Source organism: Dama dama, chromosome 16 (genome assembly GCF_033118175.1).
Source record: "Dama dama isolate Ldn47 chromosome 16, ASM3311817v1, whole genome shotgun sequence".
Taxonomy (NCBI): Eukaryota; Metazoa; Chordata; class Mammalia; order Artiodactyla; family Cervidae; genus Dama; species Dama dama.
Genome location: NC_083696.1, coordinates 36,387,194 through 36,402,769, shown reverse-complemented (window position 1 = coordinate 36,402,769; position 15,576 = coordinate 36,387,194). Strand labels below are relative to the sequence as shown.

Below are 15,576 nucleotides of genomic sequence, written 5' to 3'. Positions count from 1 at the left end.
TGAGGGTTATTGATATTTCTCTCCGCAATCTTGATTCCAGCTTGTGCTTCATCCAGCCCAGCATTTTGCATAATGTACTCTGCATATAATTTAAATAAGCAGGTGAAAATATACAGCCTTGACGTACTCCTTTCCCAATTTGGAACCAGCCCGTTGTTCCATGTTGGGTTCTAACTGTTGCTTCTTGACCTGTATACAGGTTTCTCAGGAGGCAGGTAAGGTGGTCTGGTATTCCCATCTCTTTAAGAATTTTCCACAGTTTGTTGTGATCCACGCAGTCAAAGGCTTTGGTGTAGTCAACAAAGAAGTAGATGTTCTTCTGGAACTCTCTTGCTTTTTTTATGATCCAGCTCAAAGCCCTGGGGTGAACAGGTGAATTCTTCAGTCCAACGCCATCCCGCTCAGATATGGGGCCATGTGGGTGACACTATGCACAGTGACGTTGGGGGATGTGAATATTCATCCCCTCATTCATTCACTCACTCGTGAATATTCATCCACTTATTCATTCACTCACTCGTGAATATTCATCCCCTCATTCATTCACTCACTTGTGAATATTCATCCACTCACTCATTCACTCACTCATGAATATTCACCCCCTCATTCATTCACTCACTCGTGAATATTCATCCACTCACTCATTCACTCACTCGTGCAGCAAACATGATGGAACTCTTCCTGTGGGCCTCCAGGCAGTGTCCTAAACTCTGGGATTAAGTCACAATCAAAACAAACAGAAACAAACTTTTCCTTTTAAAGCTCATCTTCTAGCATCTTCTAGGGAGAATAATCATGGGGCAAAGTGATATAATAGATTTGCATCCTTGTGTGTCGTTATTGTCAGGCTTTGAAGTCATCTTTTCAATAACAAAGACAAACAGTGGGGTGCAGAACCTGCCTGGGAGAAGCAAGAGATAGCCAGTTTGGGGTTAGAAGTGATGTGGGGATTCAAGATGACTGAGTCAGTGAGGGTGGGGATGGAAGTGGGGGGGTGAGACTCAGTTCTGGGCTGCGCCTCTCACCTGCCAGCTGCCACCTGTGTTCCTCCAGCTCCTGCCCCTCTCTCCTCTCCATACCAGGGGTTCCTGAGGACTCTGCGCCACGGCTCAGGGGCGTGTAGCCTTTAGGGGGTCCTGGCTCTCCCAGTGCCCCCTGGAAGTGAGCTGTGAGCAGCTGTGGGGTCGCAGACCAAGGAGAGGTTAATTGTGATCAGGAAAGTGGTCGGGCTTCCTCCCTGAAGTGTCAGCAGGGTGACGGCATCCCCAGCAGAGGGGACAATACATGCAGTGACTGGAGCAAATACAGGGAACACAAGACAGGCTTGGAGGTGGAGATGCATGAGAAGGGATGGGTGATGGGGCTCAGCAGCGAGATAGAGGGAGGCAACCAGGGCGTGTGAGCAGCAGGGAAGAGCAGCCAAGGCTCCTGCCTGAGCCAAGTTCCAGCAAGACGAGTTGTGGGGCCAGGAAGGGCTGACCCACAGAAGCTGCTTGATTCTCCTCCGGAGGCTGGGGCCCTGAAGCTCTCTTCTCCTCTGCCTCTCTGTCCATCTGTCCATCTGTCTGTCCCCCTGAAGTATTATGAACCACCTCACCCTGGTCTTTGCCTCCTTCCAGGGACATCGCTGTCCGGAACATCCTGGTGGCCTCCCCTGAGTGTGTGAAGCTGGGGGACTTCGGCCTTTCCCGATACATTGAGGATGAAGAGTATTACAAAGGTGAGGTGGGGGGGTGTGTTACAGCTTTGTCCCCGGAGGGCGTCCCTGAAGCTAAAATCCCCCCAAAAGGTGACTATAAGGCAAGTCTAGGCCAACAGTCTCTGGAGAGTAAGCTGCCTTTCTGGATAAGTCTGGATCATTCTTCTCTAAGAGCTCCCATAAACCTTTGGTCCACCCACAGCCTCTGTGACCCGTCTACCAATCAAATGGATGTCCCCCGAATCCATCAACTTCCGCCGCTTCACGACCGCCAGCGATGTCTGGATGTTTGGTGAGCAGACTCTCCATAGGGCATGGACAAGGGTTTGATTACCCCTCTGTGACCAGGATAATAGGGGGCACAAGAAGCAGGGGTCTGGACCCTGAGATTCTGTTTTGCTGCCACCACTGAGGAGTCCCAGAGGTGGGGAGTCAGTGGTGGATTGGGGGTGACATGAGCTAAGGGCCAGCCTGCATTCATCTTCATGGAAAAGGCTCTTGATAGGAGCGTGAGCTCCCCCAAACAGCCCCAGGACTGAGGTGAGGCCACCCCGCAGGGGAGCCTCAAAGGCAGAACTGAGCTCCTCTCTGAGGAGAAGATGCAGGGTGAGGAGAGAGGAAAACCAGGTGATAGACAGCCACTTAAAAGGCACACAGCCATGTAGATTCTCTGTCTCAGGTCTCCACAGCCTGCCCAGTACAATCTCATTATTCTTCTTCCCATTTTCCAGACAAGGAAACTGAGGCTCAGCAAGTCAGGGGCTTGCTCGTGATCACACAGGCAGCAAGTGTTGGCTTTAGGCTTCGTATGCCAGCTTCCTGATGGAGGCGTCACTCCCTCCTGGTGGTCCCAGTGAAGCTCCTTTGACGGTCCCCTTTTCCAGAATCCTAACAGCTCCATGTGGAAAGGACCTGGGTGTGGGAGCTTAGTTCACTTACAATCATAGGCGATTGGTCCCTTAGCAGATCACCACGTGGGCAGGACCCCTGGGATGCTATCTATAGAGGAGAGAGGGGAACTCAGGGTGGTCCCCATCAGGCGCTGTGTTGACTACGCGGCTATCTCTGGGGAGGGTGGGCTGCCTCTCCAGGTTCGAGTCCCCTCAGCTCAGGCCCTGAGCCCTCTCCTCCCGCCTGCAGCTGTGTGCATGTGGGAAATCCTGAGCTTCGGAAAGCAGCCCTTCTTCTGGCTGGAGAACAAGGATGTCATTGGGGTGCTGGAGAAGGGGGACCGGCTGCCCAAGCCTGACCTCTGCCCGCCCATTCTCTACACCCTCATGACCCGCTGCTGGGACTACGACCCCAGTGAGCGACCCCGCTTTAGCGAGCTTGTGTGCAGCCTCAGGTGAGCAAGGAGACGGGTGTGTGGGGGGGTAGGACTGCAAGCCCAGGGCCCCCTGAGAGCAAGTCTCCTCTTCAGCAGCGCATAGAGGTTTATAGCTGTGTGTGCTCAGTCTCTAAGTCACATCCAGCTCTTTGAGACCCCATGAACTGTAGCCCACCAGGCTCTTCTGTCCATGGGATTTCCCAGGCAACAATACTGGAGTGAGTAGCCATTCCCTTCTCCAGTGGATCTTTCTGACTCAGGGATCAAACCAGGGTCTCCTGCATTACAAGGAGATTCTTTACCATTGGGGGCCACATAAAAGTAGGTAGGGGGCTATATTTGGCCTGTGGGCCTGGTTTGCTGGCTCCTACTTTAAGGAACCCAATGCTTAATTAACATGAAATACTACAGCTTTAAACACTGTAGGCAACTTGTGGGCCTTTTTCTTAGAAAATCATCCCCAGAAACTGCTGCATGGGAAGGCACCACAGGAGAAGCTGGGAATCCCAGGTCCGGGCAATGGGAATCTTTGAAAAAAATTTGCACAGTGTGAGAGCTGGGAGTTAAGTTTTACTGCGGGCAAAATGAGGACTGCAGCCTGGGAGACAACATTTCAGATAGCTCTGAGAAACTTCTGGGAAGAGGCAAAGGGGGAGCCAGCTTATATAGAAGTTTTGCAACAAAGGGCAGGTTGTCTGAACAGCAAACAATTATTGTTAATTAAAGAAAACCAGATACCCAAGTTAAGGAATTGAGTGCTTTTCTATGTTTGGGAAGATGCGAGAGTCTGGGCTCACTGGAATCATTCCTTTGATATGCATCTCAGCTCTCTGGGGCCAGTATCCTGTGTTTTCACATCCTGCGTTTCCTCAGGGCTCACCGTAGGGAGTGGCTGCAGTTTGATGGCTCCTAGATGGCAGGTTTTCTTTCCTTCCTGAGTTCCCTCAGGGCTGACCAGCTCACTACCCGTGGTGGAGGCAATTGCTGATGACTGTGACATCCTTGTTTACTGATATGGCAGGAAATATTCATTTCTCAGAATGATACTGCATTTGTTTATAGGCAGGGCTCCATAAACAAGCCGTATCATGAATTTTTGTATTGCACACAATAGAATGCATATAAATCTGAAAACATGGTACTAAATATTATATATTTAGTAGTGCTGTTTATTGCTTCCCTGGTGGCTCAGATGATGAAAAATCCACCTGCAATGCAGGAGACCTGGGTTCGATCCCTGGCTCGGGAAGATCCCCTGGAGGAGGGCATGGCAACCCACTCCAGTATTCTTGCCTAGAGAATCCCCATGGACAGAGGAGCCTGGTGGGGGGGCTACAGTCCATGGGGACGCAAAGAGCTGGACATGACTGAAAACTAGGCACTGCACAGTACTGTTTAAAATGATTAAACAAGGCAACTTAAGTGATGCAGACAAACTTCAACACTGCGTGACGTGGCCGGTGGCCGCCTCCATTCCCAAGGGCCAGAACAGTGGCAAATGGGAGCGGAAGGTAGGACGCTTTTATAGGATAAAGAATAAGGAACAAGGAAGAGATAATTAGAGAATGAATAGGGAATAGGAAACAACTATAAAGCTGAATGGGCTTCCCTGGTGGCTGAGATGATAAAAAAAAATCTGCCTGTAATGCAGGAGATCTGGGTTGGGAAGATCCCCTGGAGGAGGACATGGCAACCCACTCCAGCATTCTCGCCTGGAGAGTCTGCATGGACAGAGCCGTGTGACAGGCTGCAGTCCGTGGGGTTGCAAAGAGTTGGACACGACTGAGCAACTAAGCACATAATGCTGAATTGGCATTTGGATTCGTATTTGGGTTGGTTTGGGGTTGGTACTTTGATTCTGATAAAGCATAGCATTTAGAAGGATGCAAACGTTATCTGCATTTTGACCTGCTGATGCGACCCCCTGGGCAGGGGCAGCTCCATCTTGGGCCTAGAAATGTATTTCAGCAACACATGATCCCTGTCTGCAGACAATGCTTGGTACACTTGTGGATTCATGGACCCCTTGCCTTTATTCGAGTCCTTGGAGCTGTGTGATTCCCAGGTTGGGAACCACTGTTGGGTAAAAGAAAAAAAAAAAAGGCAAGAAGCGTGCATTCAGCAAACCTGGGAGGGACTCCATGGCCCTTTCCCATTAGCACATACCGTGAATGTGTGGGTACCCTTTCCCATTAGCACACGCCAGGAATGCGTAGGTTGGGGCGGCTGCAGGGTCCACGGTACTGTGGCCTGTCTCCTAGGGATCTCCCCAGTACCCTCTGCGAAGGACGTGGGCGAGGACTTGGGAGTGGGATCCCGGCTGCAGTGGAGCACAGAGGGGAGCCCCCACGAGTGTTTCTGACCTTGTTTCTGTCTCCTTATCTGACCTGACTTCCTGGCAGTGACATTTACCAGATGGAGAAGGACATCGCCTTAGAGCAGGAGAGGAACGCTCGCTACCGACCTCCCAAAATCTTAGAGCCCACAGCCTTCCAGGAACCCCCACCCAAGGTGAGCCTAGCCCTGAACTCATCGGCCCCATCGGCCCCATGAATCACAGCAGAGCGCGGACCCTGTCCGGCCCCTCCCAGATCTGACTATGCAGCCCCCCCTTACAGTGGCGATCAGATGGGCCCCTGCGTCTTCTCAGCCCTTCCACCCAACCATCCATCAGCCCTGAGGTCAGCCCCCATCAGTCACCTCGGCAGATGGAACCTGAGACAGCCAGGGACCAGGCACCTTGTGGGGCTGCTGGATCAGGCAGTCACCCTGGAAACATTTCCCTCGGGAGACAGCAGCACTTACCCTTTTGGTGTTTTTAGGGACAAATTAGATTCCCTTGAAAGTACGTGGTGGGGAGCCCTGAAGTCCAGCCTCTGATGTCCATGGCATCTCTGGGCGCAGGAGCCAATGCCCTGCTGCCCCACTATTAGATGGGTGGGAACATGTCTGTAGAAGTCAGCTTGGGCTGCCATACAAGATACTACAGGCTGGGCAGCTTACACACAGACAGCGTGGAGGCTGTGAAGTCCAAGATCAAGGTGTCTGGTGAGGACTTTCTTCCTGGATGGCAGATGTGTCCTTCTCACATGTCCTCACATGGTGGGGAGAGTGAGCTCTGGTGTCTGTTATTGTTATTAATACAACTGCATGCTAAGTCGCTTCAGTCATGTCTGACTCTTTGCCACTCCACGGACTGTAGCCTGCAGGGATCCTCTGTCCATGGGATTCTCCAGGCAAGAATACCCGAGTGGGTTGCCATGGCCTCCTCTAGGGGATTTTCCCTACCCAGGGATTGAACCCACATCTCTTATTCTAATGTATAGGCAGGCGGGTTCTTTACCACCACCTGGGAAGTTCATTAATGCTACTACTAATAATAAGAATCATAGGAGTCCTACTCTTGTTACCTCATCTGATCCTAATTACTTCCCAAAGACCCCACCTCCAAACACCATCACCCTGGGAGTTAAGACTTCAACATATGAATGGGGTGGGTGGGGTGGGGTTGGGGGCCAAACATTCAGTTCATAACAAAGCCCTGTGGGTGCTGGCCTCTTTCGAGGTCCCCCTGATCTGCTGTGCCCTGCACCTTCCTACACTCAGGCCCAGCTCAGGTTTCATCACCTCCGGGTCGCCTGGGCCTCCATGACCCACCTCTGGATGTCTGCAGCTCCCGATTACTGATTTGGCAAACTCTGCACATCCAGGGTTCACATACTGTGGAAGCCTAGCTTGAAGGATTTTGAGCATTACTTTGCTAGCTTGTGAAATGAGTGCAATTGTGTGATAGTTTGAGCATTCTTTGACACAGCCCTTCTTTGGGATTGGGATAGAAACTGATCTTTTCCAGTCCTGTGGACACTGCTGACTTTTCCAAATTTGCTGGCATATTGAGTGCGGCACTTTAACAGCATCATCTTTTAGGAATTGAAATAACTCAGCTGGAATTCCATCACCTCCACTAGTTTTGTTCATAGTAATGCTTCCTAAGCCATAGTTGGCTTCACACTCCAGGATGCCTGGCACATGCAGAGAGGCTACACAGAGACGGGTAATGAATGCCTCCAGTTAGCAGTGACCTCCAGGAGGGCAGAGAAAACCGGCCTCCTGGTACCCTCGTGTCACTCAGCAGCAATAGATGCACAGTCAGCAGACATGAATGATTTTAATGATTACTCTGTCCCTCGTCTTCATCATCCTGAACAAGCCTGACCCGACTCCTTCCTGATATTCCCCTTGGTGAGCTGTGCTCCCTCAACAGGACAGAATGCGGGACTGACTCATCTCCATGTTCTCTCTGCAGCCCAGCCGGCCCAAGTACAGACCCCCTCCACAAACCAACCTGCTGGCACCCAAGCTGCAGTTCCAGGTAAAGACGTAACTGGAGGGCTGGGGAAGTGCAGGCCTCATCTCTGTCCTTCCTGAATTTCCATCCTCGTGCCTCAGCAGAGCAGCAGTCCTAGCTGCTCAGGCAATGGAGACAGTTCTTCTTGAGTACCCAGAAAAGAATTCAAAGTGCCCAGAGATCAAAAGAATCTCATTGAACTTCTACCAGGTTGTCCTGTTAAGACGACTTCAACCCACATCTGTCTGTCCATAGTATTGGCTGCTGCGTGCGCCCACCTACAGCTAATTCTCTACTCCTGGCCTCCCCAACCCTGAGCAGAGCCTCTGAAAAGGAATCCAGGCAGCTGGGGACCGTTGACATCGCCCTGAGAATGGGGCTGCTCGCTGGGGCTCCCTGCGGGGGCCCTGCTGAGAACCTCGGTAGCTGGTGGAGAGGGAGCAGGGTTCCCCCTGTGCTCCCCACCCCCCACCCCCATGGTTACCAACCACAGGACCTGCCCATGCTGTCGGTCCCTCTCGAAGTGTCTCTGCCCCGTGTCTTTCTGTCGCATCTAAGTCAGAAGGAGCCAGGGGCCCCCTCTCTTTTCTTCCTTTCTATCCCTCAGCTCAGAGTCCCTCTTTAAAAAATGCAAACAGTGTCTTTTATTTGGTGCTCCTTCATTTGGTGTCCTGTGGTCAAGGAAGTGCTACAGAGCCAAAACAAGCCTAACCAGGAACAAACAGACAAACCCTCTTCATGCAAAAAAAAGAAAAAGAAAACAAACCTCAAGGCAGAAGACAGGAGCGATATCCCTAGAAAGAAACATACCCCTTTGTGATGTTTAAAATAATGGGGTTGTTTGGGTTTTTTTTTTAAGATTTTTTTTTAATGTGAACCATTTTAAAACTCTTTGTACAATATTGCTTCTGTTTTTATGTTTTGGTTTTTGGGCCATGAGGCATGTGGGATCTTAGCTCCATGACCAGCGATTGAGCCCAAACCCCCTGCATTGGAAGGTGAAGTCTTAACCACGGGACTGCCTATGAAGTCCCAAAATAGTGGTTTTTAAAAATGTGTGTGTGTATATATATATATAGACTTCCCTGTGGGCTCAGTGGTAAAGAATCTGCCTGCAATTCAGGAGATGTGTGTTTGATTCCTGGATCAGGAAGATCCCTGCAGGAGGAAATGGCAACCCACTCCAGTATTCTTGCTTGTGAAATCCCAAGGATAGAGGAACCTGGTGGGCTACAGTCCATAGGGGTTACAAAAGAGTTAGACATGACTTAGTAACTAAACAACAACAACATATATATATACACGCATATGTTTGTTTGTTTTAGTTGCTCAGCCATGTCCAGCTCTTTTGCATTCTGATGGACTGTAGCCTGCCAGGCTCCTCTGTCCTTGGGATTTCCCAAGCAAGAATACTGGAGTGAGTTGCCATTTCCTTCTCCAGGGGATCTTCCCAACCCCAGGATCGAACCCATGTCTCCTGCATTGTAGGCAAATTCTTTACAACTGAGCCATCAGGGAAGCCCATACACACACATACTTGTGGATGAACAGTATCTGTTAGTTTCTAACACAGTGATGACTCTTCCCTGAAGAGTCCTGAAGGAGGAGATGTAGTCAATAGGTCAGTGCCACACGTGGACCCACGGCATGCACAGCATCACGGGGAGGGCTGTTAGATGAAAGAACAGCCACCACGTCCGTGCTGACTTCTAGCCAAGAGCCCTGTATGTCGCTCCGCCACGTCTCCCAAACACTACCAGTGGAATGCCCACACTTTGTTCTTTGTAAGCTCCTGGAGCGCAAGTCCCCTTTCTCTCTTGGAGCTCTTGTATCGTTTCTCTGTGCTCGTGTTCGTAGCAGCTAACCGTCCACCTTCTCGCCTTGTCCCCGTGCCTGTGCTCCTCTGCTTCTCCTGAATAGGTCCCCGAGGGTCTGTGTGCCAGCTCACCCACGCTCACCAGCCCTATGGAGTATCCATCTCCCGTAAACTCGCTGCACACCCCACCTCTCCACCGGCACAATGTCTTCAAGCGCCACAGCATGCGGGTAAGAGGACTCTGCATGCTGGGTCCCGGCCAGGACAAGGAGGCTGCTGGAGGGAGGTGCCTGGGATACTGGGAACCCTGCGTCCTCAGACTCAGGAGGTGCCCTTCCTGCACCAGTCGGCCAGAGAGGGACTCTGTGCCTCCTGCACCTCTACAAGCAACAGAGTTTGGGGGCCAAGCCAGGCACTGCCCTTGAGACTCCAGCTGGACCCAGACCTGCCCCATGCCTGCTCTGATGCTGTGGCAGAGATGTAAAACCACCCCCTTCCCTCAGCCCTGGCGATAGTGTGAAAGCTCATGAGCGGAGGGCAGGGAAGCCTGACTGTGCCAGAAAGTAAAAGACCCTGGAGGTCTTGCCCAATCTGCCCTTCCTGCTGCCTGATTGTTGTGATTGTTCCATTTCTCCTCGGTCAAAGGAAAGTCTGCCTTGTGGTTGCCACTCCTGCTGCTTTGCAAAAGTTGCTGCGATATGAGAACAAACTTGGGGGCTAGCATAGGGCTGAGCCACACCCTCCCCAGTCACTCTTTGTTGTCAACTACCGATGAAGCCTTGAGTATTTCATTGTCCGTCGCTCAGTCACTCACTCATGTCTCACTCTTTGCAACCACATGGACTGTAGCCCTCCAGGCTCCTCTGTCCATGGGATTTTTTCCCCTAGAATACTGGAGTAGGTTGCCATTTCCTCCTCCAGAGGATCTTCCCAACCCAGGGATCGAACCTGAGTCTCCTGCATTGGCAGGTGGATTCTTTACCACTGCACTAGCTGGGAACTAGCTTCTAATTGTCAGGTCTCCTTTTTAAAAAAAAGTGCACCTTTGCTTGTCCACTTGTTACTTGTCACCATCCATCTTCTCCTCCTTCAATACAAATGGCCCCCATGGTCAGTTGCCATGAGCATTTGATATAGTTTACTGAACTGAGTCTTGATATGTGATATAACAGACTGAAACCCTTATTACTTTAGCTCTAACTCTGTAACCATGCATCATATTTAAGATTCAGGTATATAGGACTCTGAAAATTGGGGGAGACTACATTTCTATTACAACAGATTTACAAATATGTAGGAAAGTATGTTGAGATATCCTTGCTGTTTTTCTTAATTTAGTAAAGCTTTGAAATGATTAAGATAACTTAGAATTCAAGGCAGTGAGAGCTTAGTGGAAAAGTTTTCCCCTGACCCAGCTCATTTTTCTTTTTCACATTAGTTTAACCAATTTATGTCTTAGCATATACTCAATGATAATAAAACTGCATCTGTAAGCATGCAGTATCTTTTAGGCAGTGCTCAACTTCTCTCTCCTGCCCTTAACTCTTTATTCATAATTAATTGGGTTTTAATTAAGTGAGTTTGGCTTTAAATGTGCCCTTTCAGAAAGAAGGTGTTTCTCGCACTTTTGAGGGCCGGCACTGCCTTTGTCTAACTCCTGATTCACCATAAGGACTTTGTTCCCTTCCATAAAGACAAACTGTGAGGCAGGAAAAAGGGCCTTTTGTGTGAGGGCTCTAGATGTACTTGCCACAGGAAAGCCTGCCTGAGAGAACATAATAAGCATTTCTTAAAATAAGCAAAAAAGAAAAAAGTTAAAAATATAAACTCCATTTTATGGTATGCATCAGAAACACTGAGAAAGCCTCTTCCAAGTAGAATGCTGAAAAGGTATAATAGACTCCCTGCAAAGCATTTGAAAGCATTTAATGAAAGTCAGAGATGGTTTTCCCACAAAAACAAGTTTTCTAGTGACTAACTCTATTGCCTGACTCATCTGAGAATCTGTGGGATTCAATTCCAGAGTCAGGAAGGCAGCAGTCTCCCTCTTGAAGACCACACATTTGAAGTTTAAAATAACAGTTCAGTAAACAGCACCTTTTTTTTAAGGGACACTTTGCCGGGCGCTGTCCTAGGTGCTGAAGGGAGAAGGAACAGGGCAGATGGTTGCCTATAATGTAAACCAGAGAGCTGTGAGTAGCACACAGAGGTACAGCCAAAGTGCAGCAGAAGTTCAGAGAGTAAAACAACTCTTTCCAGCTGCTTTTTTTTTTTTTTTTTTTTTTTTTGCAGTTGGGCCTCAATGGGAGGGGAAAATTAGAAGGATCCCAGGGAATGAGGAAGGCAGAAGCATGAGTTGGAGCCAGATTGAATGATGGGAAACCTTAGGATGAGTGCAGGAGCTGTTTAGTTACAATGGAAATAGGCCTGGCAGCTTGAAGAGTCAATTCCTGGAAAGGGTCACAGCTTATCAGAGTCTTTTTAAAACACCCCAAGGGTCTAATTCCTCTTAAAAATGACCATCAATGTAAGCACTCATCACCTGATTAAGAATTCTTGAAGTATACTTTGGACAGTAAGCCCTAAAGAGATCCAATTTTTTTTTTAAAATCTCATTTGCTTCTTGAGTTTTATTAGAAAATTGGAAGACATAGGAATACATCCACTAATACATGTTAAAATAATTGGTCAGATGGTGATCAAGCCTGGGGCATACTAGACATTTGAGTGGTAGGAATCTTCTTTGGCAATTTCAAAACTGTGAAGTGTTTTCTTGAGTCTGGAAACTCCTCCTGTCAGTATCTACTCTAGTCTTCCTCCGTCCATACATTTTCCTATTCCTAATGCTATATTCAGAACGTTGGACATTTAGTTCCTATTTGTCATGATTCGTCAATGGCCTGATATAGAGATACCATTGTGCTTGCACATGCTGGCATTTAACTGAGGATATTTACAGCCTTAAAATCCTTTCATCTGGGGGGCATAAGCCTTTACAAAGTAAATCTTATGTATTTTATCAATCCTATGATGATAAAATAGTCTCGTGTTCTGAAATTTGCTTTTATTTTTTAATTGGGATAGGTATAGTTGCTTTACAATGTTGTACAATGAGGTGAATCAGCTATGGTATACATATATCCCCCCCTTCTCGGCCCTCCCCACCCCATCCCACCCTCCTAGGTCATCACAGAGCACTGAGCTAGGCTGCCTGTGCTGCATAGCAGCTTCCCACTAGTTACCTGTGTCTCACATGGCAGCGCACATACGTCAGTCCCCACCTCCCAACTCATCCCACCCTCCTCCCCACACCATGTCCACAGATCAGTTTAAAATAAGGTCTAACTCAGTAAGTCAGCTCTGGGTGGACATTTGGTAATGTGTGGAGGCATTTTTGTTACAACAGGGGAGGTGCTGGAGGCTTCTAGTGAGTGGGGTTGCTGTAAGCATCCTACAGGTTACAGGAAATCTCTCCCCAATAAGGAATTATCTGCCCCCAATGCTAAGGATGAGAAACCCCAGTCTGCATTTGGTTCCATAGCCTCATGAAAACAGGAAGGATGCTACATCTTTAACCATCACTGCCCTCCCAGCACCCAGCCCTGTCCCTGCAACATAGCAGTTGCTCAATAAACAGTCGTTGACTAGCGTAATGAACAAGGGCTATTTCAGCAGCACATCTTATGAGGAGGAGTATTGTTAGAAATTGAAAGCAGTTATTGTAGCTGACAGCCTAGGAAAAACACACCAGTGTCACTATTTTCAAACTGTGCTGTTTAGAGACTTTAGTGGGGATAATCTTTTTTAGAGGCTTGGCAGAGATTATGGCTTGTTAAAGTAGACTGAGAATCATTTTTAGCATTTTATGTAAGTGACTTGTATGTAAACGGGCCAGTTCAAAGAAAGGGATCTGAGCAGCTTGCGGACCTCAACATCATAGAAAGGTCACCTGCCCCCAGCAAAGGTCACCCCAGGCTTTACACAATCAAAAGAATGTTGGTAACACTAGTATGTCCAGGAGACCCAGGTAATCTTGTGCAGCAGAAAAAAGCAAGCCAGTTTAAAGGGACTGAGCAGATATTTATATAAATGAACCCTGGGGAAGATTGAGGGAAGAGAAATAATAGGAAAGGGGAACATGCCGGGAGAAATAACAGGGAGAACTATGAATAGGTCCAAAGCCCCACAAATGAGTTGAAACGGGGTTAGATTACTAAAACTCAGGAGAAGAACCACTTATTGCATATCCATACATCCTTATTTCTTTAAATTTAGTGCTTCACTTTATCTCTTAGCTCATGCATCTCTTTTAACTTTTGGTGACATAACCCAGGCTAGTTTCTTAATCAAGAGAATGATGCAGAAAGATTCTTGACTTTCTGAGCCACAGAAAGTGAAAGTGAAAGTGAAGTCCCTCAGTCGTGTCCGACTCTGCGACCCCATGGACTGTAGCCTACCAGTCTCCTCCATCCATGGAATTTTCCAGGCAAGACTACTGGAGTAGGTTGCCATTTCCTTCTCCAGAAGATCGTCCCGACCCAGGGATCGAACCCGGTTCCCCCGCATTGCAGGCAGATGCTTTCCTGTCTGAGCCATCCATAACTAGGATGGGGAAGCCCAAATAACGAGTATCTTCTGATAAAAAAAGGCGATCAGATGGGTGCACGCTCTTGCTCCTTCTCTCAGGCTCTACCCTTCAGTGGACAGCTTTGGGGGACCACACACCACTGCTCCTTGAAGCTTCCAGACCTGCCATCTCAGTTTTAGGTGACGCTAAGCACGCAAGGCCTCCCAGAGGGCTGGCTTTGCAATCCTAAGTGCAAATTCAGTGACAGCAGCCATGACACATGCCAACTGAGAAAATGATATTAGGACAGTCACTTGAAAATAAAATGGTACTAAGGGATCACATGACGATTTGAAACCAGTGCCTGTTAAACTCTATGCCCTGGGATTCAGCACTTCACGAACACACTGCATGTGATTGGGGCTGATGGAGCCAACAGTAATAACCCTCTGCACAGACGGCTGCAGATCTGAGGCCGGTGAGGCCAAGGCGTGTGGTTCCCGCAGGGCTCTCCAGAGGACTGTCCTCCCTGGGTGCGGAGACTGGGCTGACTGTGTCCTCTGCCATCTCCCCCCGCTGTGCTCCCAGGAGGAGGACTTCGTCCGGCCCAGCAGCCGGGAGGAGGCCCAGCAGCTGTGGGAGGCGGAGAGGCTCAAGATGCGGCAACTCCTGGACAAGCAGCAGAAGCAGATGGTGGAAGATTACCGTTGGCTGAGGCAAGAGGAGAAAGCCCTGGTGAGGAGACAGCCCAGCCAGGGGAGGGAGAGGACACGCCCCGACACCTCCGCTGGACACCTTCCTCTTTTAAATAATTTCACTTATTTTTTCATTTTTGGCTGTGCTGGGTCTTCGTTTCTGCACGCTGGCTTTTCTCTAGTTGTGGCAAGCTACTCTACAGTTGCGATGCCCGATCTTCTCGTGGAAGTGGCTTCTCTTGTTGCAGAGCACAGGCTTTTGGGAGCTTGGGCTTCAGTAGTTGCGGCTCACAGGCTCTAGAGCACAAGCTCAGTAGTGGTGGTGCATGGGCTTAGTCGCTCCGCACAGCATGTGGAATCCTCCAAGACCAGGCATCAAACCGGTCTCTCCAGCACTGGCAGGTGGACTCTCTACCGCTGAGCCACCGGGGAAGCCCCTGAACACCTTCTGATAACCATGCTCCCCGGGGAGAGATTCATGCCATCTTGTCCCCTTTCGCTCCCCACCTGGCTGGAGTGAACTGCTCTCCAGGCATCCTTGGAGTTTTTGGTTATAGAATCCTAAGTCCTCTGATTTGTTTTCCCCCTCTGCAGGACCCCATGGTTTACATGAACGACAAGTCCCCGCTGGTGAGTCGCCGGGGGAGCACTCTATTCGGAGGGAGGGCCTATAGGGTAGTTAGCGGGACCTCCGACTCCACACCTGCCCACCTCGCCCTCTCTGCCTCTCACCACGAGAGCACCTTTTTCCACTTCACTCTGGTCTTGGAGTCTCCTTGCTGAGCTCACACTTGATCGGCACTCTTAACGCCGCCCGGCTCTGGCACAGGCGCCCCCCCCACCCCAGTCACGGTCACGGTCACGGAGTCCCCAGGACCCCTGCAGCTATGACCGCCAAACCTCTGGAGAGACACTCAAGGGGGACGGGAACAAGCTAAGGGGGGACGTGGGTGGCCCCCAGGGCTGCACCAGTGACCTCTTCTCTTTCCTCCCTTCCAGACCCCAGAGAAGGAGGCCGGCTACAGTAAGTGTGAGCACCCTTCCTCTTGGCGGGGATGTCCCCGGGCGTGGCATCCTGTATGCAGCCGCCTTCCCTGCCCCTTGCAGAGAGCAAAGGGAGTGTA

At 49.6% G+C, this 15,576-nt stretch overlaps 1 protein-coding gene across 6 annotated transcripts in view; it reads left to right on the top strand.

Annotated features, from left to right (window-relative positions):
* Nucleotides 1-15,576, top strand: part of PTK2B (protein tyrosine kinase 2 beta) — a 132,825-nt gene that overhangs the window by 111,107 nt on the left and 6,142 nt on the right. For 3 of the 6 annotated variants that reach the window (XM_061163839.1, XM_061163841.1, XM_061163840.1), the window contains exons 19-27: nt 1,620-1,720; nt 1,902-1,991; nt 2,840-3,044; nt 5,429-5,537; nt 7,333-7,398; nt 9,295-9,420; nt 14,346-14,492; nt 15,047-15,082; nt 15,452-15,482. In XM_061163839.1, the coding sequence (XP_061019822.1) occupies nt 1,620-1,720; nt 1,902-1,991; nt 2,840-3,044; nt 5,429-5,537; nt 7,333-7,398; nt 9,295-9,420; nt 14,346-14,492; nt 15,047-15,082; nt 15,452-15,482 (911 nt within the window). The remainder of the gene's footprint in view (nt 1-1,619; nt 1,721-1,901; nt 1,992-2,839; nt 3,045-5,428; nt 5,538-7,332; nt 7,399-9,294; nt 9,421-14,345; nt 14,493-15,046; nt 15,083-15,451; nt 15,483-15,576) is intronic. The other 3 variants (XM_061163843.1, XM_061163845.1, XM_061163844.1) reach the window with 3 other exon arrangements.